At 54.9% G+C, this 25,832-nt stretch overlaps 2 protein-coding genes across 8 annotated transcripts in view; one reads left to right on the top strand and one right to left on the bottom strand.

Annotated features, from left to right (window-relative positions):
* Positions 1-84: 84 nt before the first annotated feature.
* On the top strand, positions 85-21,277 carry RHOBTB2 (Rho related BTB domain containing 2). The gene is made up of 10 exons (XM_059695981.1): positions 85-662; positions 4,850-5,051; positions 5,688-5,791; positions 7,790-7,975; positions 8,606-9,621; positions 9,894-10,012; positions 12,130-12,280; positions 16,431-16,519; positions 17,298-17,403; positions 18,577-21,277. Exons 2-10 carry the CDS (start codon positions 4,860-4,862, stop codon positions 18,792-18,794), a joined length of 2,181 nt encoding a protein of 726 aa, XP_059551964.1. The 5' UTR covers positions 85-662; positions 4,850-4,859; the 3' UTR covers positions 18,795-21,277.
* Positions 21,278-22,834: 1,557 nt separating this feature from the next.
* The window catches only part of TNFRSF10B (TNF receptor superfamily member 10b), a 53,361-nt gene continuing 50,363 nt past the window's right edge, over positions 22,835-25,832 (bottom strand). For all 7 annotated transcript variants that reach the window (XM_059695985.1, XM_059695986.1, XM_059695984.1 and 4 more), the window contains one exon: positions 22,835-24,906. In XM_059695985.1, coding sequence (XP_059551968.1) covers positions 24,590-24,906 — 317 coding nt within the window. In that variant the 3' untranslated portion in view covers positions 22,835-24,589. The remainder of the gene's footprint in view (positions 24,907-25,832) is intronic.

Genomic DNA, 25,832 nt, shown 5'->3' with positions numbered 1-25,832 from the left:
CCCGCCCCTTCCCCGCCCCCGAATCCCTTTCCACCAACCGCGCGCTGTGGTGGGCGGTGCCGGTCACCAGCCTTCTGGTGCAATTCATCACCCCCCTCCCCGGTTTTTTCTCCCGAGTCTCTCTCTTTTTCCCCCTTTCCTTTTTTTTGTGAATGAACGGAGGAGGTCGCGAGCGGTCCCGGGGACTGCAAACGCGCTAGGCGTCCAGGCGGCCGCGCCTTCGGAGCGGGCCGGGCGGAGCAGCGGCGGCCTCGCCCCATCTCCGCTCCCGCGCGCAGCCCGAGGACCGGCGGCGGCGGCCCGGCCCGGCCGCCCGAGGTCGGAGCGGCCGCGCGCAGCCCCGGCCCCGGCGCGCCTCCATGACATTGGGCGCCCGGGGCGCGGGGAGATGCTGATCCGGAAGAGGCGATGGCTGCAGCGGCGCGCGCGGCCGCTCCCGGCCCGCCGTCCTGCCCCGGCTGCTCGGGCGGAGTTTCTGATCTGACGCGCCAGGGCCCGGGCCTGTAGCAGGAGCAGCAGCAGCAGCAGCAGCAGCTCGGCGGCGCCGGCATCGTCCTAACTTGCACGCGCGGAGTGACCCCAGACATTTCCCTAAAATGAGCGTGCTTAGCAGGAAGAGATGTGTTCCTTACACTAGAAATCACCCCGTCACATGTAGTGGTGTAAGTAAATGATTAATTTCTCTTATGGCCGCGTTGCAAACAGCTTCTGGGAACGCGCCGCTGCGCCCTCCGGGCCCTGTCTGCGCCCCTCTTGACTTCCCCTCGGCTCCCACTCCTCCCTGGGCGCTAGTTGCAGCTGCTGGGGGCTCAGGTGGCAGGGGACTTACCTTTTCCGGGTTTTTCTAGGGAAACGAAGATGACTTGATTGCCTTGGTGTGTGGAGGCCCTCCCCCCTTCCCTCTTTAAATTTATTTTATTTTTATTTTGTGTGTGTGTCAGGGTAAAAGGTCCATAGTGGTGGAAATGTTTCCGTTAAAAACCAATGGAATTGGGGTGCTTTGCTTGTCGTTCCAGATATGTGTGTGTGTGTGTGTGTGTGTGTGTGTGTGTGTGTCTGTGTGTGTTTTCAACCCAACACATTGCAGTCTGTGCATCTGAGTTCTGGCAAACTGCTGGGAGAAACCTTCACCAAGCAGAGAAGGTGTCTGAGAAGGCTTAGTCTGTGTTATGCCTGCATTTTTGTTAATATGCTCATTCAAGATCCCTTTGGGCCTTGCTGACCACTGGATCTTCCCGGGGATTCATCTCTCTGTTTTCCTTTATGTCACAATGTCAGAGACGCTGGTCGGAGCCGCCTTTCATTTGAAGGCCACCCTCCCTGCTCATCTCTTCCCAATCCATCCCTCCCATCCATCCTCTTTTATTTTACCTTCATTTTTAGGATAGTACTCCCTTACCCATTTTGTAAGATGCGAGGTGTGGGATATTGGTTGCTAGGAGACAAGCCAGGCTCCCAGGGAGATTCTGTAGTTTCCTTGACAACCAGACTAGGGCAGCCACAGATGAACAAGCCTCCTATCAGCTGTGGAAGGGGAAGGGGCCTTTTCTGTGTGTTTGTGGGGGTGAGGGGGTAGGATTGGGAGCCAGTGAGGGCTGTAGGTAATCTGAGTGCACCTTGCCTTTGGGTCTGCCCTGAGTACACAGAGCTGGAGAGCAGCGGGCAAGAGGCTGTTTCTGGAAAGGGATCACGGGACCGGGTGGGAGGGAGCCTCTGGGTGACTCTGGGATCACTGAGAGAGGAGTGAATTGTGTGTTGTGATGCCAGGCCAGGGTGGCATGGAAGCTGTCGTTCACGGAGTTTATTCAGGAGTCTCGGAAGGCATGGGGATGAGGCATTTGTGCAGAAAAGTCAAGCGTCATTGAAGCAGAGAGTGCCAGAAGGAAGTGGGAAGTTGAGAAGCTCATGGAGTGGGTTATATCACCACACATCATCAATGATACAGTAAAGTAGCAATATTTTAGAGCAAAAGTCACATTATCGCTGGTGGCGCGCTAGCTGCAGTGCAGTAGGATCTTTGTTTAAGGCAGGCCCGATGAAACTAAGATTTCTGCTGGCTCAGTCGGGCCAGGCTGCATCTTAAAGAGCGATATAATTACACATATAGATATGTAATCTAGCATTATATAATCCCACATTACATAAGAAGGCAAGGACCTCCTTTCAGCCCAGCCTCTACTGGCACAAATTCACCAACATCCAGGAGACTTTCTTCCAAAGCCCTCATACCCATTTTCCAGAAGGGCAGACTGACACCCAGAGAAGTGAAGTGATTTGCCCTTTCCTGGATACGACAAAGAAGTTTACCAGTCAGGCCATTGGGACAGGGGTGGAGGGGGGTGAGAATGATGGAAATAGGGAGGAAGCAAAGGAGGAGCAGGGGAAGGATGGGGAGGGGCTGTCCAGTCCGAGCAGCAACCATCAGGCCTGGTGTCTAAACTCACAGCACAGTACGCGTCGCTCTCCTACTCGGGTGGCTGTCCCCACGTAACCCCGTATGCATAAAGCAGTTTAAACTCAAGTGTTTCTGCCTCACAATTCCTGTTCTGTACAGAGCACACTACTTTTCCATCACAAATGGTGAGGCTCTTCATGGTCGTGGCGGTCTGAAAAGGGAAACCAGGACTTGAGGGATTGATAGAACATTTGGACAGACAGCAGGAAGATGACCTGTGGGGATGGGAGCGGGTAGCCACAGCCTCAGTACCACCTCCTTAGGAAACCAGACCGCCTTGCTGATGAACTTGAGCATGAGCGCTTTATCATAAACTTGCTGATCTTGGACCAGCACTGCTCTGCTGTGCTGGCATCCTCCCTGCCATCAAGAGGCTCCTGGACTTAAGAACTGACCCTCCTTCTCCGTGCCTCCTCACAATCCCCCCCCTTTCCCCCGCCTGCGCTAGAATCTAAATGTGAGAAAGAAGTTCTACTGGCTAGTATGTTTTTCTTTTTCTCCTACAGCTGTGTCTATATTTGTATTTGGGGTTCTATCTGTTTTGTTCTTCAATTGATAAAACAGAAACCGCAACCCGGATGATTCCTCCCAGCACCAACACACCCTCCCTGCAGCCTGCTTGAGTCCAGGAGCTGTCAAACTAAGGTTCCTGGTCCCCAGCTCAGGAGGGAGAGCAGGGAGGAGGCAGCGTGGTGGTTACAATAAAGGTTGCCCACGGGGACGGTGAGGGTGGGTGGAGAAGGGAGAGGAATGATGCAGTTACCCTGACCCTGGGGAGGGACCTGCATGGAGCCCCTTGCTGTTCCGGGTCCAGATCCTGTAAAATTCCAGGGAGGAGGCACTTGTCTCATTGAGAAGTCCTTGCTGCGCTTTCTGCTTAGGTTGCTGAGATGCTTCCACTTGCGCAAATCCCAGTTGCCATCGTTACTTGGGTATTTTGACTCCGCATGCCTGCATGCTGGCATCCAGTTACAGCCCGGCAGGAATGGCACTCCTGGGCGGCGGCTGGTGGCCTGGCGCTCGGACTGGGTGGCTCAGCAGTGAGGGCACCTGGACAGCCTCCACACTCCTCTGAGCTCAGCCTTCCTGGGCCTCGGAAGGCTTTCTCCAAGCTGCCCCAGCCCCCAGCGGACTTCATTCACACAGGGCACGTGAGCAGGGGCAGACCGATGACACTGGCCAAAGAAAGGCCTGATAATAACGCCCCGGCTTCTGAGAGGGCGGTACCAGCAGGGAGGCTGCCAGCGAAAGCCCCCTCCAGCCCAGGGCCCCTCCTGGTGGCAGCTTGTAAGCACCGACATGACATGACATGACGACATGACGCGTTGATTATAGAAGGTCCTCCTGCTTGTTCAGTTGAACCATCTCCTTCTGAGGGTGGACACACCTCTCCCTCTCTGTCCTACACAGAAGGGAACTGAAGCAAGCATTTGCCCAGAAACTCAGGCCCCTTTCTGACCCTATGCTCCCTCCCCCCAGCAGCCCCGTCACCCTTGCAGCCAATTTAGGGAGTCTCCTTGTAGGAGTGTCAGGTGTCTGTTGCGGGGGGTGGGGGGGGGTCTCCTAGCCTGAGAATCCCTCTCCCTAGGAATGGGAGGTACAAGACGGGGTGTAGCTCGCTCTTCCGGAGGCTGGCTGGAGGATGTTTGTAGGGCAGGCCTGGATAGCGGATGATAAGGCCCACTGGCCGTGGAGTGTATCGTCATGGGCCCATGGGTACCCATTACCTCCGTGTCAAAACCGAGCCTGCCGCTGAGTGAGCCAGCCACACAGGCCACGTGACAGACCCCAGGAGGGATGGGAGGCCCGTGGGCTGCTCAGGTGCATCCAGAAGCCTCCCACCCAGACGGATTGGGGCGGAACTCTGGCACCTCCATAAAGGGAGCTGGGGGCTTGGAAAGCCACGACCGGAAAAGGAGAGAGAAGAAGGTGGAGGCCAGGAGAGCTGCCTCCCAGCTCTGACAAGTCCATTAAATTTTAAAGTGGCCCTGCCCTTAGGCCTGCTGGGAAGGGGTGGGACCTGGCCCTGACTCCGCTTCTCTCAGCTGTTTGTTGCTCTGCTGGCGGAGGAGAGTGGTGATGAGTGAGCTTCCCGGGCAGGCTCCCCTCCCTCTGGGAGAGGGGACAGCTCCACCTGGGTTCTCTCCAGGCCTCCTCCATCCAGAAGCCCAGGTGGAGGATGGCGGCCACCAGAGGGAGACAAGTGGTTCATCCGGCAGCAAGGCTCCTCTCAGCCTGAGTGGGCTCTGCTGCCCAGAAAGCTGTCCACTCCTTCCTCCTCTCTGCTCGCCTGCTGGAAGAGGGGCGCCCCGGCGGCCGAGGAGAGCTGCTGGCCCCGGCTCCGTGGGAACTGGTGTGCGAAGCCGTCTCGACCGCTCCTCTCCTCCCCCTCAGGTCCCAATTAATGGATTCTGACATGGATTATGAAAGGCCAAACGTAGAGACCATCAAGTGCGTGGTGGTGGGGGACAACGCCGTGGGCAAGACCAGGCTCATCTGTGCCCGGGCCTGCAATGCCACCCTCACCCAGTACCAGCTGCTTGCCACCCATGTGCCCACGGTTTGGGCCATCGACCAGTATCGGGTGTGCCAGGAGGTAAGGCTGTAAGGCCGCTGGGCAGGGGTCCACACCAGGCCTCCGGGCTTCTGCCCAAGCCATTGCTTGGCGTCTCCAACCCTGGCCGGTGCTGAGCTCCCGGAAGCCCCGGGGGGGGGGGGGGTTGGGGGGGGCAGCTGAAGAGGAAGGAGCCCTGGGGAGAGGGCTGTGGGAGCCTACCCCAGTGTGGGTGGTCCTCCACCATTTGTGGTTAGCATGGCTGACCTGATGCTGGGGCCCAGTGTCTTGTGCAATCCCAGCCCCAGTAATGGGGAGCCCCAGGGGGTGGGGTGGGGTGGGGTGGGGTGGGGTTTGCAGCGATGAGATCTGAGAGAAGGAAACTGCTGGCCGATACCAGAAGGTCAGAGGCTGGTAGACAGGTGACCTGCGGGTGACGCTGGGAACCCCCATGACCCTCTGCCCGCTTAGACTCTTTCCTCCTGGGCGGCATGGAGGGCGCCCCTGTTACTGAGTCTGTAGAGAAGGATAGAAAGGCTGTGTGAGGCACATGGGGCGGTGCTAACTCTGCCCTTCACCTCCCAGGCTGCCCGGGGTGAGCTGGCACCACCCTGAGCTGACACGTGGGCCCCAAGAACTCCTGCCCTTGACTCCCACCGCACTCTCCCTCCCCCACAGGTTCTGGAACGCTCCCGAGATGTGGTAGACGACGTCAGCGTCTCCCTGCGCCTCTGGGACACCTTTGGAGACCACCACAAAGACCGGCGCTTTGCTTATGGGAGGTGGGAAGCCTCTGCTGCCTGAGGGAGCCCAGGGGAGGGCTTCCCTACCTCCCCCAAAGCAGAGCAGCTCTGAGAAAGTCAAACTGGGAGGAAGGAGTAGAGCGGACAGGCCTGGCGGGCCCCACGGGGAGCAGCGGGAGGTGCGAGGAGCGGGTTTGGAGTCAGGAGGCCTGGTTTCAGCCCCGGCCCTGCTGCAGACTAGCTCTGTGACTTTGGGCAATTAGGGGAGCTGTTCGGAGATGGTTTTTCTCAGTCTCTAGGTGGTAAAAACAAGAGCCAGTAGGTCAAAACGAAAGCTCTAAAACACTAAATTAGAGCTACATAAGTTAGAGGTACTATTATTAATACACTAGAGGCCTGGTGCACAAAAATTTGTGCACTCAGGGGGGAGGGGGGTCCCTCAGCCCGGCCTGTGCCCTCTCTCAGTCTGGGACCCCTCGGGAGATAACAACCTGCTGGCTTAGGCCTGCTCCCGAATGGCAGAGGGCAGGCCCAATCCCTAGGTGCAGCCCCTGGTCGGGCTCAGAGCAGGGCCGATTGGGGAGTTGGGGCGCCGCCCCCTGTCATGCACAGAGCAGAGAGGATTGGGAGGTTGCGATGCCACCCTCAATCATGCTCAGGGTAGGGCCGATTGGGGGGTTGGGGCACCGCCCTCTGTCACACTCAAGGCAGGGTCAATGGGGAGGTTGTGGCGCCACCCCCTGTCACGCACAGAGCAGGGCCCATCAGGGGGGTTGGGGCTCCGTACCCTGTCATGCACAGAGCAGGGCCCATCAGGGGGTTGGGGAGCTCCCCACTGTCACGCACAGAGCAGGGCCCATCAGGGGGTTGGGGAGCTCCCCCCTGTCACGCACAGAGCAGGGCCCATCAGGGGGTTGAGGAGCTCCCCCCTGTCACTCAGAGAGTAGGGCTGATAGGGGAGTAGGGGCACTGTCCCCTGTCACACACAGAGCAGGGCAGATCAACGGGTTGGGGTGCTGCCCTCTTATCACCCACAGAGCAGGGCCAATCAGGGGGTTGCGGCGCCGCCACTCTCACACTCAGGGCAGGGCCGATGGGGAGGTTATGGCTCTACCCCGTCACACACAGAGCAGGGCCCGTGGGGGGGTGGGGGGTTGGGGTGCCGCACCCTGTCACACACAGAGCCGCAGGGCGATCAGGGGGTTTGGGCGCTGCCCCCTGTCACGCTGATCCTGGTGCCAGGAGGCCTCACGGCTCCGCTGATCCCGGTGCTGGGAGCATATTACCCTTTTACTATATAGGTTAGAGGCCTGGTGCATGGGTGGGGGCCGGCTGGTTTGCCCTGAAGGGTGTCCTGGATCAGGGTGGGGGTCCCCACTGGGGTGCCTGGCCAGCCTGGGTGAGGGAATGATGGCTGTTTGCAGCTGGTCACACACCCTTCAGGGTGGAGGTCCCCACTGGGGTGCCTGGCCAGTCTGGGTGAGGGGCTGAGGGCTGTTTTCAGGCTGGGGGTGACTGAAGCTCCCAACCGCTCCTTTTTTCCTTTTTTTTTTATTCTGGGCCAGCTTTAGCTTGAGGCTTGGCTCCAGCTCTTAGGCCTCCGCTGCTGAAAGTAGGTTTCTGGCCTTTGCATACAATGTTACGATCCTGCTGGCTGAAGTCCGGCGGTATTTGTTACAATGTTTGAAACTGCAGGCTCAGAGGCCTGCAGCTGCAGGCGGGGAACGTTGGTTTCCTCCGTCACTGAGGCAAGCAAGCCTCATGTTAGTTTCAAGCTGCCTGGCTGCCGGCTGCCATCTTGGCTCACAGTTAATTTGCATATCTCGCTGATTAGCCAATGAAAAGGGTAGCGGTCGTACACCAATTACCATGTTTCTCTTTTATTAGTGTAGATTTTGGGTAAGATCATGTGCACAGGCCACATGACAGATGGGGGACTGCCGTGTTGGGCTGGGTGGGCATGCCTGTTCTCCCTGGTTCCAGGGGCAGGTAATCTGCTAGCTTCCTCTGCCACAAACCTCACTCTCCCACCCCCAGGTCCGACGTGGTGGTTCTATGCTTCTCCATCGCCAACCCTAATTCCCTTCACCATGTCAAGACCATGTGGTACCCCGAGATCAAGCACTTCTGCCCCCGGGCACCTGTCATCTTGGTGGGCTGCCAGCTGGACCTGCGCTACGCTGACCTGGAGGCCGTCAATAGGGCCAGGCGACCCTTGGCTCGGTAGGGACACGGGTGCCTAGGAGGGGGCACTGAGGAAGACAGAGGGAGGGGGTGTCTCCACGGCTCCCTGCTGAGCCCCGAGGGAACCCACTTAGCCTTACATCTCTCCCTTCATTTAAAGCAAATCTGTGTAGGGAGCCAAGAGTGCTCCGTCTTTCATTCACTCATCTATTCCTTCATCTCTTACACACTGTTTGCAATACTGAGCAGCGCGAGGAGAGAAGGAGAGAAGCAGTTTTGCATGAAAGGAGCCTATCATCTTGCTGGGAGATGAACTTAATATGAGAACATGTTAAAAACCAGTGTGGAGGATTGCATGCTGCCTGCCGGGGAGTGGGGGGGCGTAGTGCTAACACTACTTCGAGCAGGAAATCACTGGGGCCTGACAAGTGCGGAAGGCTCCCTGGAAGAAGAGGGGACTAGAGGTAGGCCTTGAGGGCCGGCAGGATTTGGTCAGACCAAGGAGAAAGGGCAGAGATTCATTAGGATTGAGCAGGGCAGGGGTGAGGCCAGGGAGAGGCTCCCCCGCCCCCCCAAGCCTGGTGAAGAACAGGCAGGCCCTAGGGACCTGCCTCCCCCTGTCCGCCACCCTCACCAACATGACTTTGCTTTGCCCTCTTGAACGTCCAGGCCCATCAAGCCCAATGAGATTCTTCCCCCCGAGAAGGGAAGGGAGGTGGCCAAGGAGCTGGGCATCCCCTACTATGAGACCAGCGTGGTGGCCCAGTTCGGCATCAAGGACGTCTTCGACAACGCCATCCGCGCAGCCCTCATCTCTCGCCGCCACCTGCAGTTCTGGAAGTCCCACCTCCGCAACGTGCAGCGGCCTCTGCTGCAGGCACCCTTCCTGCCCCCCAAGCCCCCGCCCCCCATCATCGTGGTGCCCGACCCCCCCTCCAGCAGTGAGGAGTGCCCCGCCCACCTCCTGGAGGACCCGCTGTGCGCGGACGTCATTCTGGTGCTGCAGGAGCGGGTGCGCATCTTTGCCCACAAGATCTACCTCTCCACGTCCTCCTCCAAGTTCTACGACCTGTTCCTCATGGACCTGAGTGACGGGGAGCTGGGGGGCCCCTCGGGGCCAGGGGGCCCCCGCCCAGAGGACCACCGGGCTCACCCTGACCCACACCACCACCATCACCACCACCACGGCCGGGACTTCCTGCTCCGGGCCGCCAGCTTTGACGTGTGCGAGAGCGTGGAGGACGGTGCGGGCTCGGGCCCCGCTGGGCTCCGGGCCTCCACCAGCGACGGGATCTTACGGGGCAACGGGTCCGGGTACCTGCCTGGGAGGGGCCGCGTGCTGTCTTCCTGGAGCCGAGCTTTTTTGAGCATCCAGGAGGAGATGGCAGAGGACCCCCTGACCTACAAATCCAGGCTGATGGTGGTGGTGAAAATGGACAGTTCCATCCAGCCGGGGCCTTTCCGGGCGGTCCTCAAGTACCTGTACACGGGGGAGCTGGACGAGAAGGAGCGGGACCTCATGCACATCGCCCACATCGCCGAGCTGCTTGAGGTCTTCGATCTGCGCATGATGGTGGCCAACATTCTCAACAACGAGGCCTTCATGAACCAGGAGATCACCAAGGCCTTCCACGTCCGCCGGACCAACCGGGTGAAGGAGTGCTTGGCAAAGGGCACCTTCTCAGGTAGGGAATGTGCTTGGGAACTCGTAGCCAGAAGGCAGAGGGGTGCCCTCCCAGTGGCCTTCTGAGGGGCCCGGGCTCCGACTGGCGCTCGGCTGCTGATGCCCTGCGAGGTGCTGGCTCCGCCTGGGGCCCGAGCGTGTGGCCAGGTGGCGCGTCCCAGCTGTGGCTTCGGAAGGAAGCATGTTGTCTGGGTGCGGGGTCGACCCTTGGGGTTGGTTGCCCCACATTCTTTCACCGCATCCTCACGTGATGCTTCGTCTCCTCCTGGGCAGATGTGACCTTCATCCTGGATGACGGCACCATCAGCGCCCACAAGCCCCTGTTGATTTCCAGCTGCGACTGGATGGCTGCCATGTTTGGGGGGCCGTTTGTGGAGAGTTCCACCCGGGAGGTAAGGCTTCTTCGCCTCTGAGATGTGTCATTTAATGGTGCTTTCCTCAGCATTTACCAGGAGATGGGCCTGAGGGAAGCTTATGAGGTGGTTTCCATAGCCAAGGATTCACAATACATCAGGATGGACTTATAGTAACATCTTGACTCTGTAGTTTAGAAAGCACTTTCAATACATTATCTCAGATCGTCTCCCCCAGCCTCTCGGACATGGCTTAGCATTCCCACTTTATACATGAGGGAGGCGAGGGCCCGAGAGGTTAATGACTCCTGCAAGGTTGTCTAAGTAGAAAGGAGAGGCTAGAACTGGAACTTAGAACCTCTGACTCCACACTGTACCTTGCTTTCTCCCTGACACGTATGAAACAACTAGAAAAAAGTCCAGTGTCCCCCCGGCTGAACCCATCACTGTTTTCAAGTGTAAGTTTTATTAAGTGAGGTATGGTCAACATAACAGATCAGGACGAAACCGCCATTGAAAAGATACATTTTACACTCACAGATCTAGTAAGAGAACGCACGCACATGGGAGCTGAGGGGTGGAGCACATGTGGAGGCACCAGGGTTGGCCAGGAGACAGAGAGCAAGGGGAGCGGTGGGCAGTGGCCTTTATCGTGGTTTCCTGGGAAGAAAGGACAGGGAGAGGCAGGGTAAGCTATCAGATCGGCTGGCTTGCTTCATGTAGCAGGCTCTGGGGCATAGGGGCTGTCCTAGTCACCTGGTGCCTGGCTCTGGGGCGATTAGGGCAGGTGGACAGTGGCTAGGAGTGCGAGCTGATCAAGGAGGTGGTGGGGGTGTGGATTCTGGATTTGCATACAAAAGGGATTCCTTTACTGTCTGTTGGAGCTGGCTAGCCCTGGGAGGGGCAGGCCCTCGGCTCAGCAAGGCTCCAGGTGCCACAGCATCACATATGTAATACCTTAATTTAGAAAGAAATTAAAAATAAAAGATAAAATAAAAAGGATGGGAATAATAAAAAAATACAGAAAATAAAAAATACTTCACATCGTCACCTTTTGATCCCTTGATCATGGCCACTCCAACTGACCTTAGGACAGGAGTGTCAGCAGAGCTGGAAGGGGCCTATCAGGGTGTCCTTAGAAACACTCTCTCAAGTCTGATCTTCGCATTCTCCCAGCTCAGCAGAGCGGCCTAGGCCGCGGCCTTGGTATTCTCCATCTTCCCTGAACTTCTATTACATTAATTATTCATTAACTCAGCCTTGCAGTTAACAAAGTACTACTTTGTGCAGCTGCTTAAAGTGCTGAGTGTGCACACGGTTTCGCAGCTGGTCTGGGATGTCTTGCGTGCAGGGGCTGGGTCTTTACTTCGGCCAGGCGCCCCTCAGCCAGCGCCGCCCCTTCGTGAGTGCTCGCCAAGTACCTGGAGGGAAAACTGCACTGAACACTGCAGCACAGTCCCTGCGACGGGGAACAGGAATTTCCTAGGATTTCCAGGAAGAAGTCCTTTCGGAAGAGAACTAAGCGGAGGTTGAGATTTGAGTGGGTCTCTGATCCTTGAAGTGGGCGTGGGGTTGGGATTTGCTAAGTGAGAGACTAGGGACTCTGCAGCCCCAGGGCCAGCCAGCCCTGAGCACTTCCCAGTACCACAGAAGTGGCTGCGAAGCTCCAGCCGGGTCCCAGCGCAGCCTACGACTCCGTCTCATGAGAAAGCAGTTGTTGAATCAGCGCTGCTCTGAGCAGATCCTGGAGGCCCACAGGAGCAGCTTCGAGAAGCCAGCTGATGTTGGCTTGCCTGTCCACACCCCACTTGCTCTGCTGCCTGCAGGGCTGGGAGGAGCCAGGGTGTGGGTGCAGGTGACCTGAGGACTGCTGCCCGCATCCTCTAAGCCAGGGTGCCTCGGAAGGGTGCCAGTGAGAACCAGGTCCTTTTTAAAGCTGTTAGAGCCCTGCTCCCTGGGGAGGCCAGCAGATGGGCTGAGCACAGGCTGTCTCTCTGGGAGGCAGGCCTTTGGGGGCCCCTCAGCAGGTACAGGGGCTGCTTAGGGGTGGCTCCCTGTTTGGGGGAGACCGGCTGTGTGGGGCGGGGCCCTCTGAGTTTCTCAGAGTGAGTGACTCTTTGTGACGCCGACCTCACTGCCTGCCTCCTCCTGCCCAGGTGGTGTTTCCGCACACGAGCAGGAGCTGCATGCGGGCGGTGCTGGAGTACCTGTACACCGGCATGTTCACCTCCAGCCCCGACCTGGACGACATGAAGCTCATCATCCTGGCCAACCGCCTCTGCCTGCCGCACCTGGTCGCCCTCACAGGTGACTAACGAGAGTGCAGACCTCCCTGGGGGAGGAGGCAGGGGACCCGCAGGCAGTGCTGGCTTCTCCCCGCTGGCTCCTCCCTGGGGATACACCGCTAGCACCGAGGGACCCGCTGACCTACAGGAAGCATGTTGACGTGTATGGGGCGTTGGGTGAGGACACAGATGTGATGAAGTGTGTGTGAGAAGGATGCTCTATGGAGTCACCAGTAGGTCGTATCCAAAGGCGACTCCCGCCCAGCGAAAGGGTCTCCAGTAGATGCCAGTGCCTGTGTTCCTCTCAGCGTGGCTTGCCTGAGGGGTCAGAGAGAATAGGGCGCAGCTCCCCGTTTCCACCCTTCGGTCCTCCTCCTCCTCCCCCTCCTTTGTCTCATTTGGTCACATAAATCTGCTTTATTCTGTATTCTTTCCTTTTCCTTCTCCTCCCTTTTCTCTTCCTCCTCCTTTTCTCTTCCACCTTTATTTTCTCTTTCTTCTTCCAGAAACAGACAATGAGCATTGACCTGCCACTCCTCTAATTCACTGAAAAGATTGTGAGAGCTGGAGCTCAGCTTTTGTTTTATTTATTTATTTATTATTTAATCCTCACCCAAGAATATTTTTTTTAATTGATTTTAAAGAGAGAGAAAAACATCAATTGGTTGCCTCCCATATTCTCCCTAACTATGGATCAAACCCACACCCCTGGTATGTGCCCTGACTGGGAATCAAACTTGCAACCTTTTGGTGTATGAGAAGACACTCCAACCAACTGAGCCACCCAGCCAGGGCTGGAACTCAGCTTTTGGAAGGCACCAGCCTTAGAGGGCCCTCAGGTGGAACAGGGACTGAGGCAAGAGGGAAGCCAAGCAGCAGACCATGAGAGTCGGGGCCAGCAATGCAGATAGACAGACAGCTCCTGGTGATGCTGGAACTGGAATCTGTGTGGTACTGGTGTTGGCGTTGGTACCTAGACTGGTGTTGATATCGGGGTTATATTCTTGGCTGGTTGGCGGGCGGGCAGAGAGCAGGGCCTCTGACATTGGGTCGAGGTTCAGGGAAGGCCCCAGTGTCAGAGCTGCTGGGGCCCTGGGCAGATGATCAAATCTCAGATATAAGGGAAGCATCAACCTTATGATGAGAAACGGTCATAAGGTAGGGCTTGATCATAGGAAGACGGCAGAAATCATTGATCAGAACTGGAAGGGTAAGGGCTGAGCCTGCAAAGGGAGTCCAGGGGCCCCAGCTGGGGACACAGAGGGTGTAAGGGCAGGGAGCAAGAGGGAGGCTTCTGAAGATCACAGCTGTGACAGCATAGCATCCGCACTGTCCACGAAAAGTGGTGCGGGCTTCCCAGAGCGCATAAGCTGTCCACATCCTTGGGCCAAGTAATTCAACTTCATTTTATTTATTGATTTCAGAGAGGAAGGGAGAGGGAGAGAGAGATAGAAACATCAATGACGAGGGAGAATCGTTGATCGGCTGCCTCCTGCATGCCCCTACTGGGGATCGAGCCTGCAACCCAGGTGTGTGCCCTGACCAGGAATAGAACCATGACCTCCTGGTTCATAGGTCAACGCTCAACCACCAAGCCACACAAGCCGGGCAAGTAATTCAACTTTAGAAAGACAATCTCCAAAGAAATGACTCAAAGGAAAAAAGTATATAAAGATGCTTCTGTAAGGTTGTTTCATCATGGCGGGCAATCAGAGACAAGTGAAATAGGCACTACTGGTTAAGCCCACATGGGTAATTTTCACGAGGTAGCCATTACAAATGTTAAATGGCAGTGATGCGCGAAAAGGCTCATAGAAAATAATCTTGAATGACTTTCCCCATGAAATGGTCTATGCACGCTAGAAATCATGTACAAAAATGTATTGTGGATACCTTATCAAGGATCAGCAGAAAATGCCGGGTATGGTAGAGCTGGTATGCTTTATGTTTTGTGAGGTGTGCTTTCTCTGAAGTTATAAATTCAAGCTTAAAACATTTTTATTAAATATAACACAAAACACATATGTTCAGCTTAATGAATTATTATAAAGCAAAATGACCCTATCAGGAGCTAGAACCTTCCAGCCACACAGTCGTCTTCCACCCGTCCCTCCCAATCACAGTCCTTCCCTCCTCCCCAGGAGTTACCTCCTTGCCTATTACTCTCTTGGGAGGTGCTTTTTATGGCCTCACTTCCTTGGTCTTCTTCATAGTTTTATCATCCAAATGATAAACCTGTTTTTACATCCTTAATCACGTTAGCATGGTTTTATTTTTGATATACTTTTAAAGTTTTTTTTTCATCTATAGCAGTGGTTCTCAACCTTCCTAAAGCTGCGACCCTTTAATACAGTTCTTCATGTTGTGGTGACCCCCAATGTCATTGTTACAAATTGAACATAATTAAAGCATAGTGATTAGTCACAAAAACAATATGTAATTATATATGTGTTTTCCGATGGTCTTAGGTGACCCCTGTGAAAGGGTCGTTGGACCCCCAAAGGGGTCGCGACCCACAGGTTGAGAACTGCTGATCTAAAGGTACCTTGTTCATTAAAAAAAAAAACCAAAAACCAATTTTCCCGCCTTGGCCGGTGTGGCTCAGTTGGTTGGAGCGTCATTCCGTGCCACAGGTTCGATTTCCAGTGAAAGCACATACTCAGGTTGCAGGTTCCTTCCCCGGGCAGGTTGCATGGGAGGCAACCTATTGATGTTTCTCTCTTTTCCCCCTCTCCCTTCCTTTCTCTCTAAAATCAACAAAAACATATCCTCAGGTGAGGATATAAAAAAGAGAGAAAGCAGAAAATTTCCCCTTGCAAAGCACCCACTGATCTAGAAAATTTAGATTTTTTTAGTTGATTGTATTTCTATGTAGCACCATACTTCCCATAGACTAGTAATTAGACATAGAGGCTAGATCACATTCACATTCCGTTTTCTTTGGGCAAGACAACTTCATAGGTTGTTTCTGTGCTTTTCTCTCTTGTCGTGATGTTATCAGCCACTGAGCATCATTGCCTGGATCCATTAATTTATTAGCTATGAAATGGTAGTGCTCCAATTCAGTCATTCCTCCTTTGTTTATCTGTTGGAATATTTCCAGAAAGAGAAAAACTCCTCACCTACTGTTTGGTTAACCAGTGGCATAATTCAAATAGGAGAGGCAGGTGACTGCTTGATTCTTTCCTTTTATCCAGATTTCAAGATAAATTGGTTTCCTATCCTTTCATCCTTTGAGGGTGACCAATTAGGTTTTGTTTGTTTTTTTTAAGTATTATTGTGAACCCTTAGATCAGTGCCTCTCAACCTTGGCTGCACATTAGAATCACCTGGGAATCTTTTTAAAATCTTGATTTCTGGGCCTCATCCTCCGGAAATTCTGTTTCTTTGTTATGGGGTGGAGCCACAATATTAGTAACAAAGTGGTTCTATGGAATGAGGTGTTTCAGGACCCTTGTGTTCATTTCCTGACACAGACCTGGAATTAGCCCTTTCTCTATGAGATCCTGGTGCCCGAGAGCCGGAAATGGCATTCAGGGCTGCAGCCTGAGCACCAGGAATGCTCCTTCTGCTGCGAGGGCTGTTGTCGCTAGGTCGTTTCCATGTCGCTAGGACTGAGCTGGGAAATACATTTTTAAAGATAAAATACCTCAGGAGTTTATACTGATACTGTTAAAATTCAGGACTAAAAGTGTTTACTTCTTCAGTATAAACACTAACTTAAAAAGCAACATTAGTACACGATTCGTTCTAAAATTTAAGTTAATACCAGCAGCTAGGTTTAATCTGGAGTTCTAACTCATAGTTCTCAGCAAACCTGACTTCATACCCTCCCCCTGGCAGTTGCAGTGGCTGATTCCATCAGGGGCTTTCATCCTACGTGTATCAGACTATTTGGAGCAGCATATGTAGCTTGAAAAAATCCTCTTAGACAATACTCACATTCTCCTTCCGTTCCCACCCCGCTCCGTTGGGGTAGTCTTGCTCTAATTCCGGTTACCTTGCTGGTGGGAGCCGACTCTAATCGCCTGTGGCCTTTCCTGAGCCTGCTGGGACTTGCCCTTGGCCTTGTTCTCTCTCTGCCCTGCAGTAGGGCCCCTGCTGGGGGGTATAAGTGAGCACATGGCCACTCATGTGCTCCTTCAGCTGATTCCTGGCTGTGTGTGTCACAGAGCAGTACACCGTGACCGGGCTGATGGAAGCAACTCAGATGATGGTGGACATCGATGGGGACGTCCTTGTGTTCCTGGAACTGGCTCAGGTATGGTGGCCAGGGAAGAGGTCTCTCCAACAGGTTCAACTCTGGGCTCTGTCTGCCCATTGGCAGTGAAAGGGGAGGGGCTGGGAGGTGGTGGGTAGGAAGGGACCCCATTGTCAGATGCAGTTCCCTGACTGGGGGAGCCCTTCTCCTCCTCCTGACCTGCCAAGAGGAGAGCTGGCGTGGGAGCGTGGGGCTGAGACTTCAGGCAGCCATAGGGTAGGGGGGCGAACCCCAGCCTCCTGTGTAGACATGGCTGCTGTCTGCCTGAGGTCAATTAAGGGACACGCAGGACTAAAATTAACTGCCCACCTCCTTATTCCCATACAAACTAGCAGAATCCCCCACACCGGCCCTTCTAGCACTAAAGATCAGTTCTGGAGTTAAAGCATGCCAGATTCGAGGCTTGCAGACACACCTGGGAAAGTCAGCTCTAAGCCTAGTCATCAACACCTTAGTGTAGACTGCTTTGGCCCCGGCCGGGGAAGAGAAGAACATTGCCCGGAGTAAGATCTGAGGAGGCAGACACAGTAGGAAGCCACAACGTAGGGCCTGGGATTTCCACAGATGCTGGCACAGGACAGAGGCGAGGTGGTGGTGCTGGTGGTGCTGGTGGTGGTGGTGCCAAGAGTGTGTGTGGCTGTGCCTCTCCAGGGGGGCTTTCCCACTCACTGCACGGCCTTTGCCACCTGCACTGAAGGTTCTGCTCTGACAGCAACCGGAGCTGCCCGAGCCGACCCCGCCCTGGGTCTCAGCACGGCGCCCTTCTGTGTTTCCCCAGTTCCACTGTGCGTACCAGTTGGCAGACTGGTGTCTCCACCACATCTGCACCAACTACAACAACGTGTGCCGCAAGTTCCCCCGAGACATGAAGGCCATGTCCCCAGGTGAGCATCCCCGGCAGGACCTGCTGATCCCCCGCTTCACGCTGAAGGGGCCTCCACCCTGGTCCAGATCTCCGACCGGACCCCAGGGCACCCGGAAGCTGCCACGGGTCCTTGGGCCTAACCTGACCTTGCAGGAGGGAAGCAGCCTGCAAAGTTGCATCCGGCCAAACAGAGGGGAACAGCGCCGGCCTGGTGGGCAGCGCAGCTGGGGACTGGTGGCAGCTCACTCCACCTGTCTGGGCTTCTGTGTCTCACACGTATAAAGAGGGTGTAGGACTAGAGGTATTTTCTCAGACTTCCTGGACAGGACTCCACAGTAAGAACTACATTTTACATGGCGACCCAGGACCCATATAGAAAAGATATAAAATGTTCGTAATTCTGCTCATGGTACTACACTGGTTTCACAAGGTAGGAATGGCCGCAAGCCACAGCTCGGGCAACACAGATCCAGATAGCCTCTGAGGCCCTGGCACTCTGCCTCTGCGTCATGAATGTGCCAGGTCCTGGGGCCCAACAGGAACTGCATGGGCACCTGGAAGAGGTGTCCCTGGCCTCCCCGAGTTCCTGCCACTCGGTGTCCTTGAGGTCCGCACTGGGCAACCTCACTCTGCTGGGCCCTCCTCCCTGCTCCCAGGTTGTCTCTGCACCCTACCCTTCTCTCACCCCCTTCTCTCCCTTTCACCCTTGGAGCGTTTTCTTTCTAAAGCCCAGCCCCAATCACATCACTTCCCTGATTCCAAACTTCCCGTGGCCCCCTACGCCTTTCGGAATCAGTCCTTACCCCTCAGCCTCGCCTTCTCGGTCTGACCCTCCTGCAGCCCACGCCCCCTTCAGCTCAGAACCTCAGCTCTGCCGGATGCTGCTACCTCAGCAGGTGCCGCACCTGCTCCCTGCCTCATTCTTCGCCCCCCTGTTTTATTCCCAGTACACAGGAAGCACCCCTTGAGACCTTCCCATGGGACCTTCTCTAGGGAGCTCGGCAGCCAGGTGGGGGCTCCTGTGAAGGCAGGGGCTTCCCCTTGCGGCCCAGGGCCTGGGATGTGCTCCTGGCTGACAGGTCCCCGAGGCGTCAGGGTGGGGGTGGGGGTCCCTGGACTCCCTTCAAGTCCCGGGGCTCCTCTCGCCCCTTCTGCCTGCCTTCTAACCGAGCCCCACTGCATTCTGCTCCAGAAAACCAGGAGTATTTTGAGAAGCACCGCTGGCCGCCCGTGTGGTACCTGAAGGAGGAGGATCACTACCAGCGGGCCCGGAAGGAGCGGGAGAAGGAGGACTATCTCCACCTGAAGCGGCAGCCCAAGCGGCGGTGGCTGTTCTGGAACAGTCCCTCCTCCCCGTCCTCCCCTGCGGCCTCCTCGGCGTCCCCATCTTCCTCCTCGGCCTTGGTCTGAGATGCTGCCGCCCTCTCTGACTCTGCTGCTCTTGTGCCCACCTGCCCTTGCCCCTCCGCTCTCTGCATCGCCCCCTCCACCTCCCAGGGACAAGGGGACCCACATAACCAGGACCCGAAGGGCGGGGCTGTTCTCACCAGCCAACAGCTCAGCCAGAGAGGAGCCGGGCCTCATGGGTCAGAACAGGGACCCCCTTCGGAGGCCCCCAGTTCTGAAACAGGGCGGGGGACAGCTCCTGGGAGGTGGGAGCAGGGGACAGCTCCTGAGAGTGCTGACATCCTGTCTCTGGGCTGGACAACCCTAGAGTCAGGGGGGAAACTTCCAGCCGTGAGAGCTGTGGTCTGTGGAGGCAGCCCCCTCCCGGGAGCGCAGTGCACAGGGAGGTCCTGCCTCTGTGGGCCATAGTTTTCCACCAGTGGGCTTGGGGGTTGCAAATGTTTTGTGGGCATTTCCACGCGGAGCCTACTCAAATCCTCACCAGAGAAGTCAGGGTAGATAAGCCTTAAGGGCCTCACCCAAGGCTTCCACTTCCTGGGTGCAGCTGCCGGAGGCCACACCTCCCGGGTGCCTCTGGGGCCGCCAGCAGCCAGGCCTGGTAAAGGGAAGTGGAGTGGTTCAGAGCTCCAGGCCTAGAAGCAGGGTCTCCTGGTGCAGTGAGAAACTTCTCCCTCCACTCTCCTTCACACTCCGAGATGGGATCCAAAGGAAACAGCTAGAACAGGGAAAGAAGGAAGCGGGTGGAGGGGGTCTGGACGCAGCAATCCTGGGCTCCTCTGGGCTCCTCTAGTTCGCATGGTTTCTTACGGGGTGGGGCAAAATTAGCAAAAAAAGAAAAAGCAACAAACAAAACCACCACCAACAGAAACACTCTAGCCTCTATTCCCTCAAAGAAAGGACAGAGAAAGACCCTGTATGGCTTACATTTTCTAAAACCAAACGGGCCCCCGCATTGATGAGACAGAGGTTTAGACTATAGAAGTGTTTCGAGCCCTGTGAGGAGAGGGCTGCCCCCTGCAGTGAGGGGTGCCCGGCTGCCAGAGGCTCTGGGGCAGCAGCAGTCCCAGGCCGGACACCAGTCCCAGGCCTCCAGCCTGCGGGCGCTGAGGGCCCAGGGCGGGGGTGGGAGGGAAGCTGGCCTCGGGGTTGACGGTGGCCTTGGATGGTTACTGTTGCCCATCATGAGAGGCAGGTTACCCTCCTCGCCTTCAGAGGTGACCCCACAGGATGTGTTTGGAGGACGGGTTGGGGGAGGGGTCCAGGGCCAGGAAGCAGGTCACTGACTGGGGCATAGGAATCTCGGCGATGCAGGCTCCTAGGACAGGCCCTCCCTTAGTGCTGGTCTGGGATAAAAGGGACGAGGAAGGGAGGGTGGAGCCGGGGCAGCTCCAGGGTCGTCCAGAGAAGAGGAGGATGAGGAGAGCACTTGCAGCCCCACGGGGAGAAGCTGGGCCGCGATGGTCCTATTTCACTCCCACATCCTTTCTAGGCAGAAGACAGGGTCCCTCTGGTGAGGGTGGAGCCCCTAGACAGGGTCCCTCTGGTGAGGGTGGAGCCGGAGGGACACTGAGCTCCGGGCCCGAGCTGCGGAGCCGCCTGGCCGGAGGAGGGACTGGCTTTAGGGCCAGGCCCCGGGGTGGGTCCCACCACCGAGTCAGGCTTCAGGTCCGGGAGGGAACAAACTTGAAACCAAGGAAACCTTTGTAACAACCCCGTGGTGCCAAGACAGAGAGATTTCAGGTTAAGTCTTCGTCAGAAGCAGCAGCAGGAGGTGGCTGAGTGGCTGTGACCCAGGCTGTCTGAGCCCAAGGCCCTGGCTGCCTCCCCTCCAGCTCCTGCAGGGTGGCTGCTGGGTATGCCGGTCGCGTGCTGCCCTCTGCTGGCCGGTCTGTGGCCTCGGGAGGCTGAGGAGCAATGGGAGGGGCAGGGCGGGCAGTGTATGGGGGAACAGCTCTGCCCCCAGCACCTTTGCTCTGGGGAAGGAAGCAGGAGGAGCCGCGGTCTCCCAGGAGCCAAGGCCTGAAGTCCAGGAGGAGGGGAAGTGGGAGTCTATGATATAGTTTGCAGGGCAGAGGCCTGGCCAGTGCGGGGAGAAAGTGAGGGTGGCCAGGAGGCGTAGGTGTAACCCAGAGACACCACTTGTGGGGGAGGGGGGCAGGCCGGGCCTGGGGGTCCCTCTCCCAGGGAAGGGCATGGAGGAGAGGGAAGGAGGGGCTATGATTCCATCCCCCGTGGCCCTGACACTTGGAAATTCAGTCAGAGCAGGAACCCGGCCATGTGGGGCGAGTATGAAAGCATCCGGGGAAAGGAGGGAGCGAGTCCCACAGCGAGAATGGACAGACAGCCCAGGACTCATGTCACTCCGAGCTGTTCCAGAGGAGGGGAGGACGGACGCGGAGAAAACAACAAACCCACACTCTTTTTATATGAGGTTTCATATTTAATTTGGTCATGGATTCATAAATACATGAATATTTTGTACTTAATGGCTTTCCTTGTATTGTTATTGACATTTCCAACACACTTCAAAGGTGCACTTTTCACTGGAGAGGAGCGTGAGAAAATACCCAATCACTAAGGAAATACTGAGTGCGTATTAAGTGCGAGGTGCTATGCGAACTGGACATAAAACAAAAAGACAACTTCATGGTCTCGTGACCTTTTAAATAAATAAACAAGACAACCAGGCAACTAAGAAAGAGACAACCAAGCTGGAACCTGACTGGAAAAAAGTCATTCACATCAGCTGATGACACGTGGGCAGAGCGTCTCACAGTACAGCAAAGGCAGGAGGTACCTGGCCTGTCTCATAGCACCAAGGATGAAATTACGGGTGCAGTTCATGTTTACAGACGAATAAAGGCCTGAATACATAACCAAATAGGAGGAGGGAAAAGGGAGAGAGCCTTGTTAATGCTAAGTTATCAAATATTAGCACCGTCCACTTCTCTTCGAGACCAGGGCAGGCAGCGGGAGCAGAACCCTGACCTCTGATGTGCAGCCCCAGAGCCAGTTTGGGCTGGACGTCACCAGTATGACTGGAAGTGGCACATGACCTAGCAGGTACCTGGCACATCTCCCACCCTCCTCACACACATCCAAAGATGAGGGAAAGGAGACCCGGGCATGGATGCCCAGGTCGGGAACAGCCGACACGGCCGCACATCTTCTCACTTGTTAAAATCCCTCTATAAATATTCAAACACAACAATCACATCGGAGAGTGGTCCCTGTAGAGCCGGGGTGGGGAACCTTTCACTGCCAAGGGCCATGTGGACATTTATAACATCATTCGTGAGCCATACAAAATTAACTTAAAAACTAGCCTGCTATATTTGGTCATTTAAGCTCCCTGCTTCTCTTTGGTGAGGTGTGTGATGTATTTGGTGAGGTGTTTAGCTGGTATTGATGATGTTACTACTCGCGACTGCCTTTTCAGGTTTCCGTTGGTCAGTCTGGAGTGCAGTCGACTCTGGGCGATGGTAAGTTTTGAAAAGAACTTTTACGGGATTCCAGGGCAGAGGAATAGGGAAACTGAGACAGGAAAGTTAAAACAAGGCCAAACAGTGTGGGCAATTTGCAGCTTGTAACTAACTAACCATTATCTTCCCCAGCCAAGGACAGGAGAGCAAATGGTTAAAAAACCTTCCCTAACCAGAGAATGCAGAAAGGGAGGGGGGAAGAGGAAAGAAAAAAAGGGCAGTTTTACTCCCTGAGCAGAGAAGCCAGCAGTCTCAAGGCTGGGCAAGATCAAGTTGCCAGGTGCTGCTCATGAATTCTGGGAAGGCCCCAACAAAATGAAAAGGGGCCTTTGGAATGAATCTGCACCAAAACAGTCACCAGAGGAATTCTGAGACCTAGAGATGGGGGGGGGGGGAGCAGTATACGACTTCTCGGACCCCCACCCAACCGGCTCTTCAGATTGGCTGAGGCCTGTCTGTGCTTCATTGATTTTATCCTGAGCACTGATTTCATCCAGATGCATTTGGTCTCCCAACTCATCGAGTTTAGCATGTTTTTTGCTTTGGTTTTTTAGAGAGTGGAGAGAGAGAAACATCGATGTGAGAGACACACATTGGTTGCCGCTCCCTCCCTGGCCTTGACCAGGGTCAGGGATGGAGCCTGCAACCGAGGTATGTGCCCTTGACTGGAGTCAAACTGGGACCCTTCAATCCGAGGGCCGACACTCTATCCGCTAAGCCAAACCAGCTAGGGCGAGGTTAGCATGTTTTGAGCTATAATGATGCTCCAGATTGGCTTTGTCATTACTGCTAACGTACACGAGTTTGCCTTTTACTTCAACAACAAAAAATAATGGTTTGTCCATTTCTCTTGGAAAGATTGACACTCTGCATTAACTTTTCTTTTCTTTGTAGTCGCCATTTGTAGGGTGTCACACCCTTAAGTTTTAATAACTATCCAGTGGGTGTGTCACCAGCAACGCAATTATTTTGCTTTGATCGTTCTAATCTTGCATCTTGGATTTGAAACATATCCAACATTTGCATCATCGGCTCTAGAGGTCTTTTCTTTGTACCGTAATGTCCTTAATATTTACTTGATATTCAGGTTTTTTGAGAATTGTTGATCATGGTCATGTGGATAAAGGGTGGATTGGAGTTATCTGTCAGCAAAGAAGTCGACAACATCGTTGTCAATTATTGGAGGCAAGGTCATCCACGTCATGAGGAATCATCTCATCGCACCTCATCTCATCATCATGGGATCGCAGTAGTTTTGCCACAGTGTGTTAACACTTTCACAGCCTGCACACTCCCAGGCAGCCTGGAGCTGCCTGTCCTCGGAGTCACCTCAATACTGGCAGGTGGGCCACGGGCAGCTGACGAGAAGCATACATGTCTGTCCTGTTATGTAATGGTTCTGTCGGCCTTACAGGGCCCGAGGGCCAGACATTCCCCGCCCCTGCGGAAAAAGTGGCCGGTCCTCTAATGCTGGACAAGCTCAAACTGCACCTGAGGGAGCTGGAACTCACTAGTACCACCCCCAGAGGTGCAGTGATTCCTTTGCAATTTTGTTAACTTCTCTCATTTAGGTAACCTAAATGCGATCTACCTACTAAATACATTTCCAAAAAATTTTTCATAAAACCAAGCTACCGGAATGACCAGTTGTTATGGCACACACTGCGGCAGCCAACCAGCCCAATCGGGGCCCTGATTGGCACCTCCCAAACGACCATGGCCCCTTCCCCACCCCTGAGCCTGGCCCATCTGGGTGGGCAGCTGGATCCCACCCATGCACGAATTCGTGCACTGGGCCTCTAGTACAATAATAAACAATAATAATACAAGAACGAACTTTCAAGTATAAAAATAAAAAGAGCCCTATCATAGTTAGACATAAATACCTGGACACATAACAACACAGATGGATTATACAAAACATTAAAGAACAAGTAAAAAGTAGAAGTCTATTAGAATAAAAAAGTGCCAGGCCTGGCTGGTGTGGCTCAGAGGTTAAGCATTGGCCTATGAACCAATGTGAAGAGAAATTTCTCCAAGCTTATTGATTTCAGAGAGGAAGGGAGAGGGAGAGGGATAGAAATATCAATGGTAAGAGAGAATCATCAAGCAGCTGCCTCCCACACAGCCCCTGCTGGGGATCCAGCCTGCAATCTGGGCATGTGCCCTGACAGGGAATAGATCCATGACCTTCTGATTCACAGGTTGATGCTCAACCACTGAGCCGCACTGGCCAGGCATGTAGTGTCCAGACTTATTTCCCTTTCAGGAGAAAAGATAAACTAGGAAAGGTCTGGTCTCCAAAAGAGATTCTTTTCACTGGGAAACAGCAGAACCTGCTTCACCCACTTCATAGACGTACTTTCCGGACTCCAGCAGGAAGTCCTGCATCTCCTCCTTTGCTTTCGTTTCCCCCAGTGTGTCCAAGCTGTCCAGTAGGGTGTTGACTGAGGCAGCCTTCCCCTTGATGTTGATCCAGGTGGTCAGCATGAGATACAAGGCATCCCGGTGGTTCGACACTTGTGCTTTGGCTATGGAGATATCATTTTCCGGGAGGCCCGCCAACCTCATGAACGGCTCCCAGCGAGTAAAGGGCACGATCCTTGAGAACTCATAGAAGCACTCCCTCAGGGCTAGATGGGAAAAAGCCACAGAGACAGTCAGGTGAGGTGGAGGAAACCCTGCAAAAAGGGCAGATGTAGACCTAGCCAGTTTGGCTTGGTGGTTAGAGTGTGGGCCCACAAAGTGAAGGGCCTTGGGTGCGATTACAGTCAAGGACACATACCTCGGTTGCAGGCTTAATCCCAGGCCCTGGTCAGGGCGCATGTGGAAGGCAGCCAATTGATAGTCTCTCTCACATCAATGTTTCTCTCTCTGTCTTTCCCCTTCCTTCCATCTCTCTAAAATCAATGGGAAAAATATCCCCGGATGAGGATTAACAACAAAAAGGGCAGATGTATACTGGAGCGCCCCCTGGTGGTCACCTGCTGCTCGTCATCCCTTACCTGCTTCCCATCAGCATACCGGACTAGAATCAGGCCAGTCTGGGCCTCGCTTGTGCCCATGGCACTTCGGAGAGTCAAGATTAACAGAGAATTCTGCTTTAAGGGAAGGCTGATAGCCACATGGGAGGGGAGATGGACATCATGGATCGAGCGAGCGAGGAGTATGTGGTCGGAGGCAGAGTGTGGGACAGACTGTAGTGCAACAGGCCCTCAGAGGAGGGAGCCTGCACTTATCCTGAGGGTAAGGTCGGGGGCTGCCACATCCGCACCTGTGCACAGCCCGAGGGCTGGAGGGGGACGATCTCTGGCTCCACACCCAGCTTGGCCTCACCCACCAAACTGGCAGAGTGGGACGGGCACAAACAGACTCTGAGCAAGAATTTAACCCGGAAGCAGAGCAAACCCCACCCATTTCATGGGATTGTGCGGAGGATTCAATGAGACGTGTGTGGAATGCACTGCACACCACTGACCCACAGAAATATAAGGTGAGCCACGACCACTTATTTATAGTTTTCTAATAGCTGAATTGAAGAAGATAAAAAGGAACAGGT

This window comes from Myotis daubentonii, chromosome 5 (genome assembly GCF_963259705.1).
Source record: "Myotis daubentonii chromosome 5, mMyoDau2.1, whole genome shotgun sequence".
Classification (NCBI taxonomy): Eukaryota; Metazoa; Chordata; class Mammalia; order Chiroptera; family Vespertilionidae; genus Myotis; species Myotis daubentonii.
This window is presented reverse-complemented; position numbering and strand designations above follow the sequence as displayed.

Bases quoted from the DNA above. Each gene is read 5' to 3' on its own strand.
- RHOBTB2 (XM_059695981.1), top strand. From the start codon at position 4,860: ATGGATTCTGACATGGATTATGAAAGGCCAAACGTAGAGACCATCAAG. The intron at 9,622-9,893 runs GTAGGGAATGTG...CCTCCTGGGCAG, and splicing joins GGCAAAGGGCACCTTCTCAG to ATGTGACCTTCATCCTGGAT. The intron at 17,404-18,576 runs GTGAGCATCCCC...ATTCTGCTCCAG, and splicing joins CATGAAGGCCATGTCCCCAG to AAAACCAGGAGTATTTTGAG.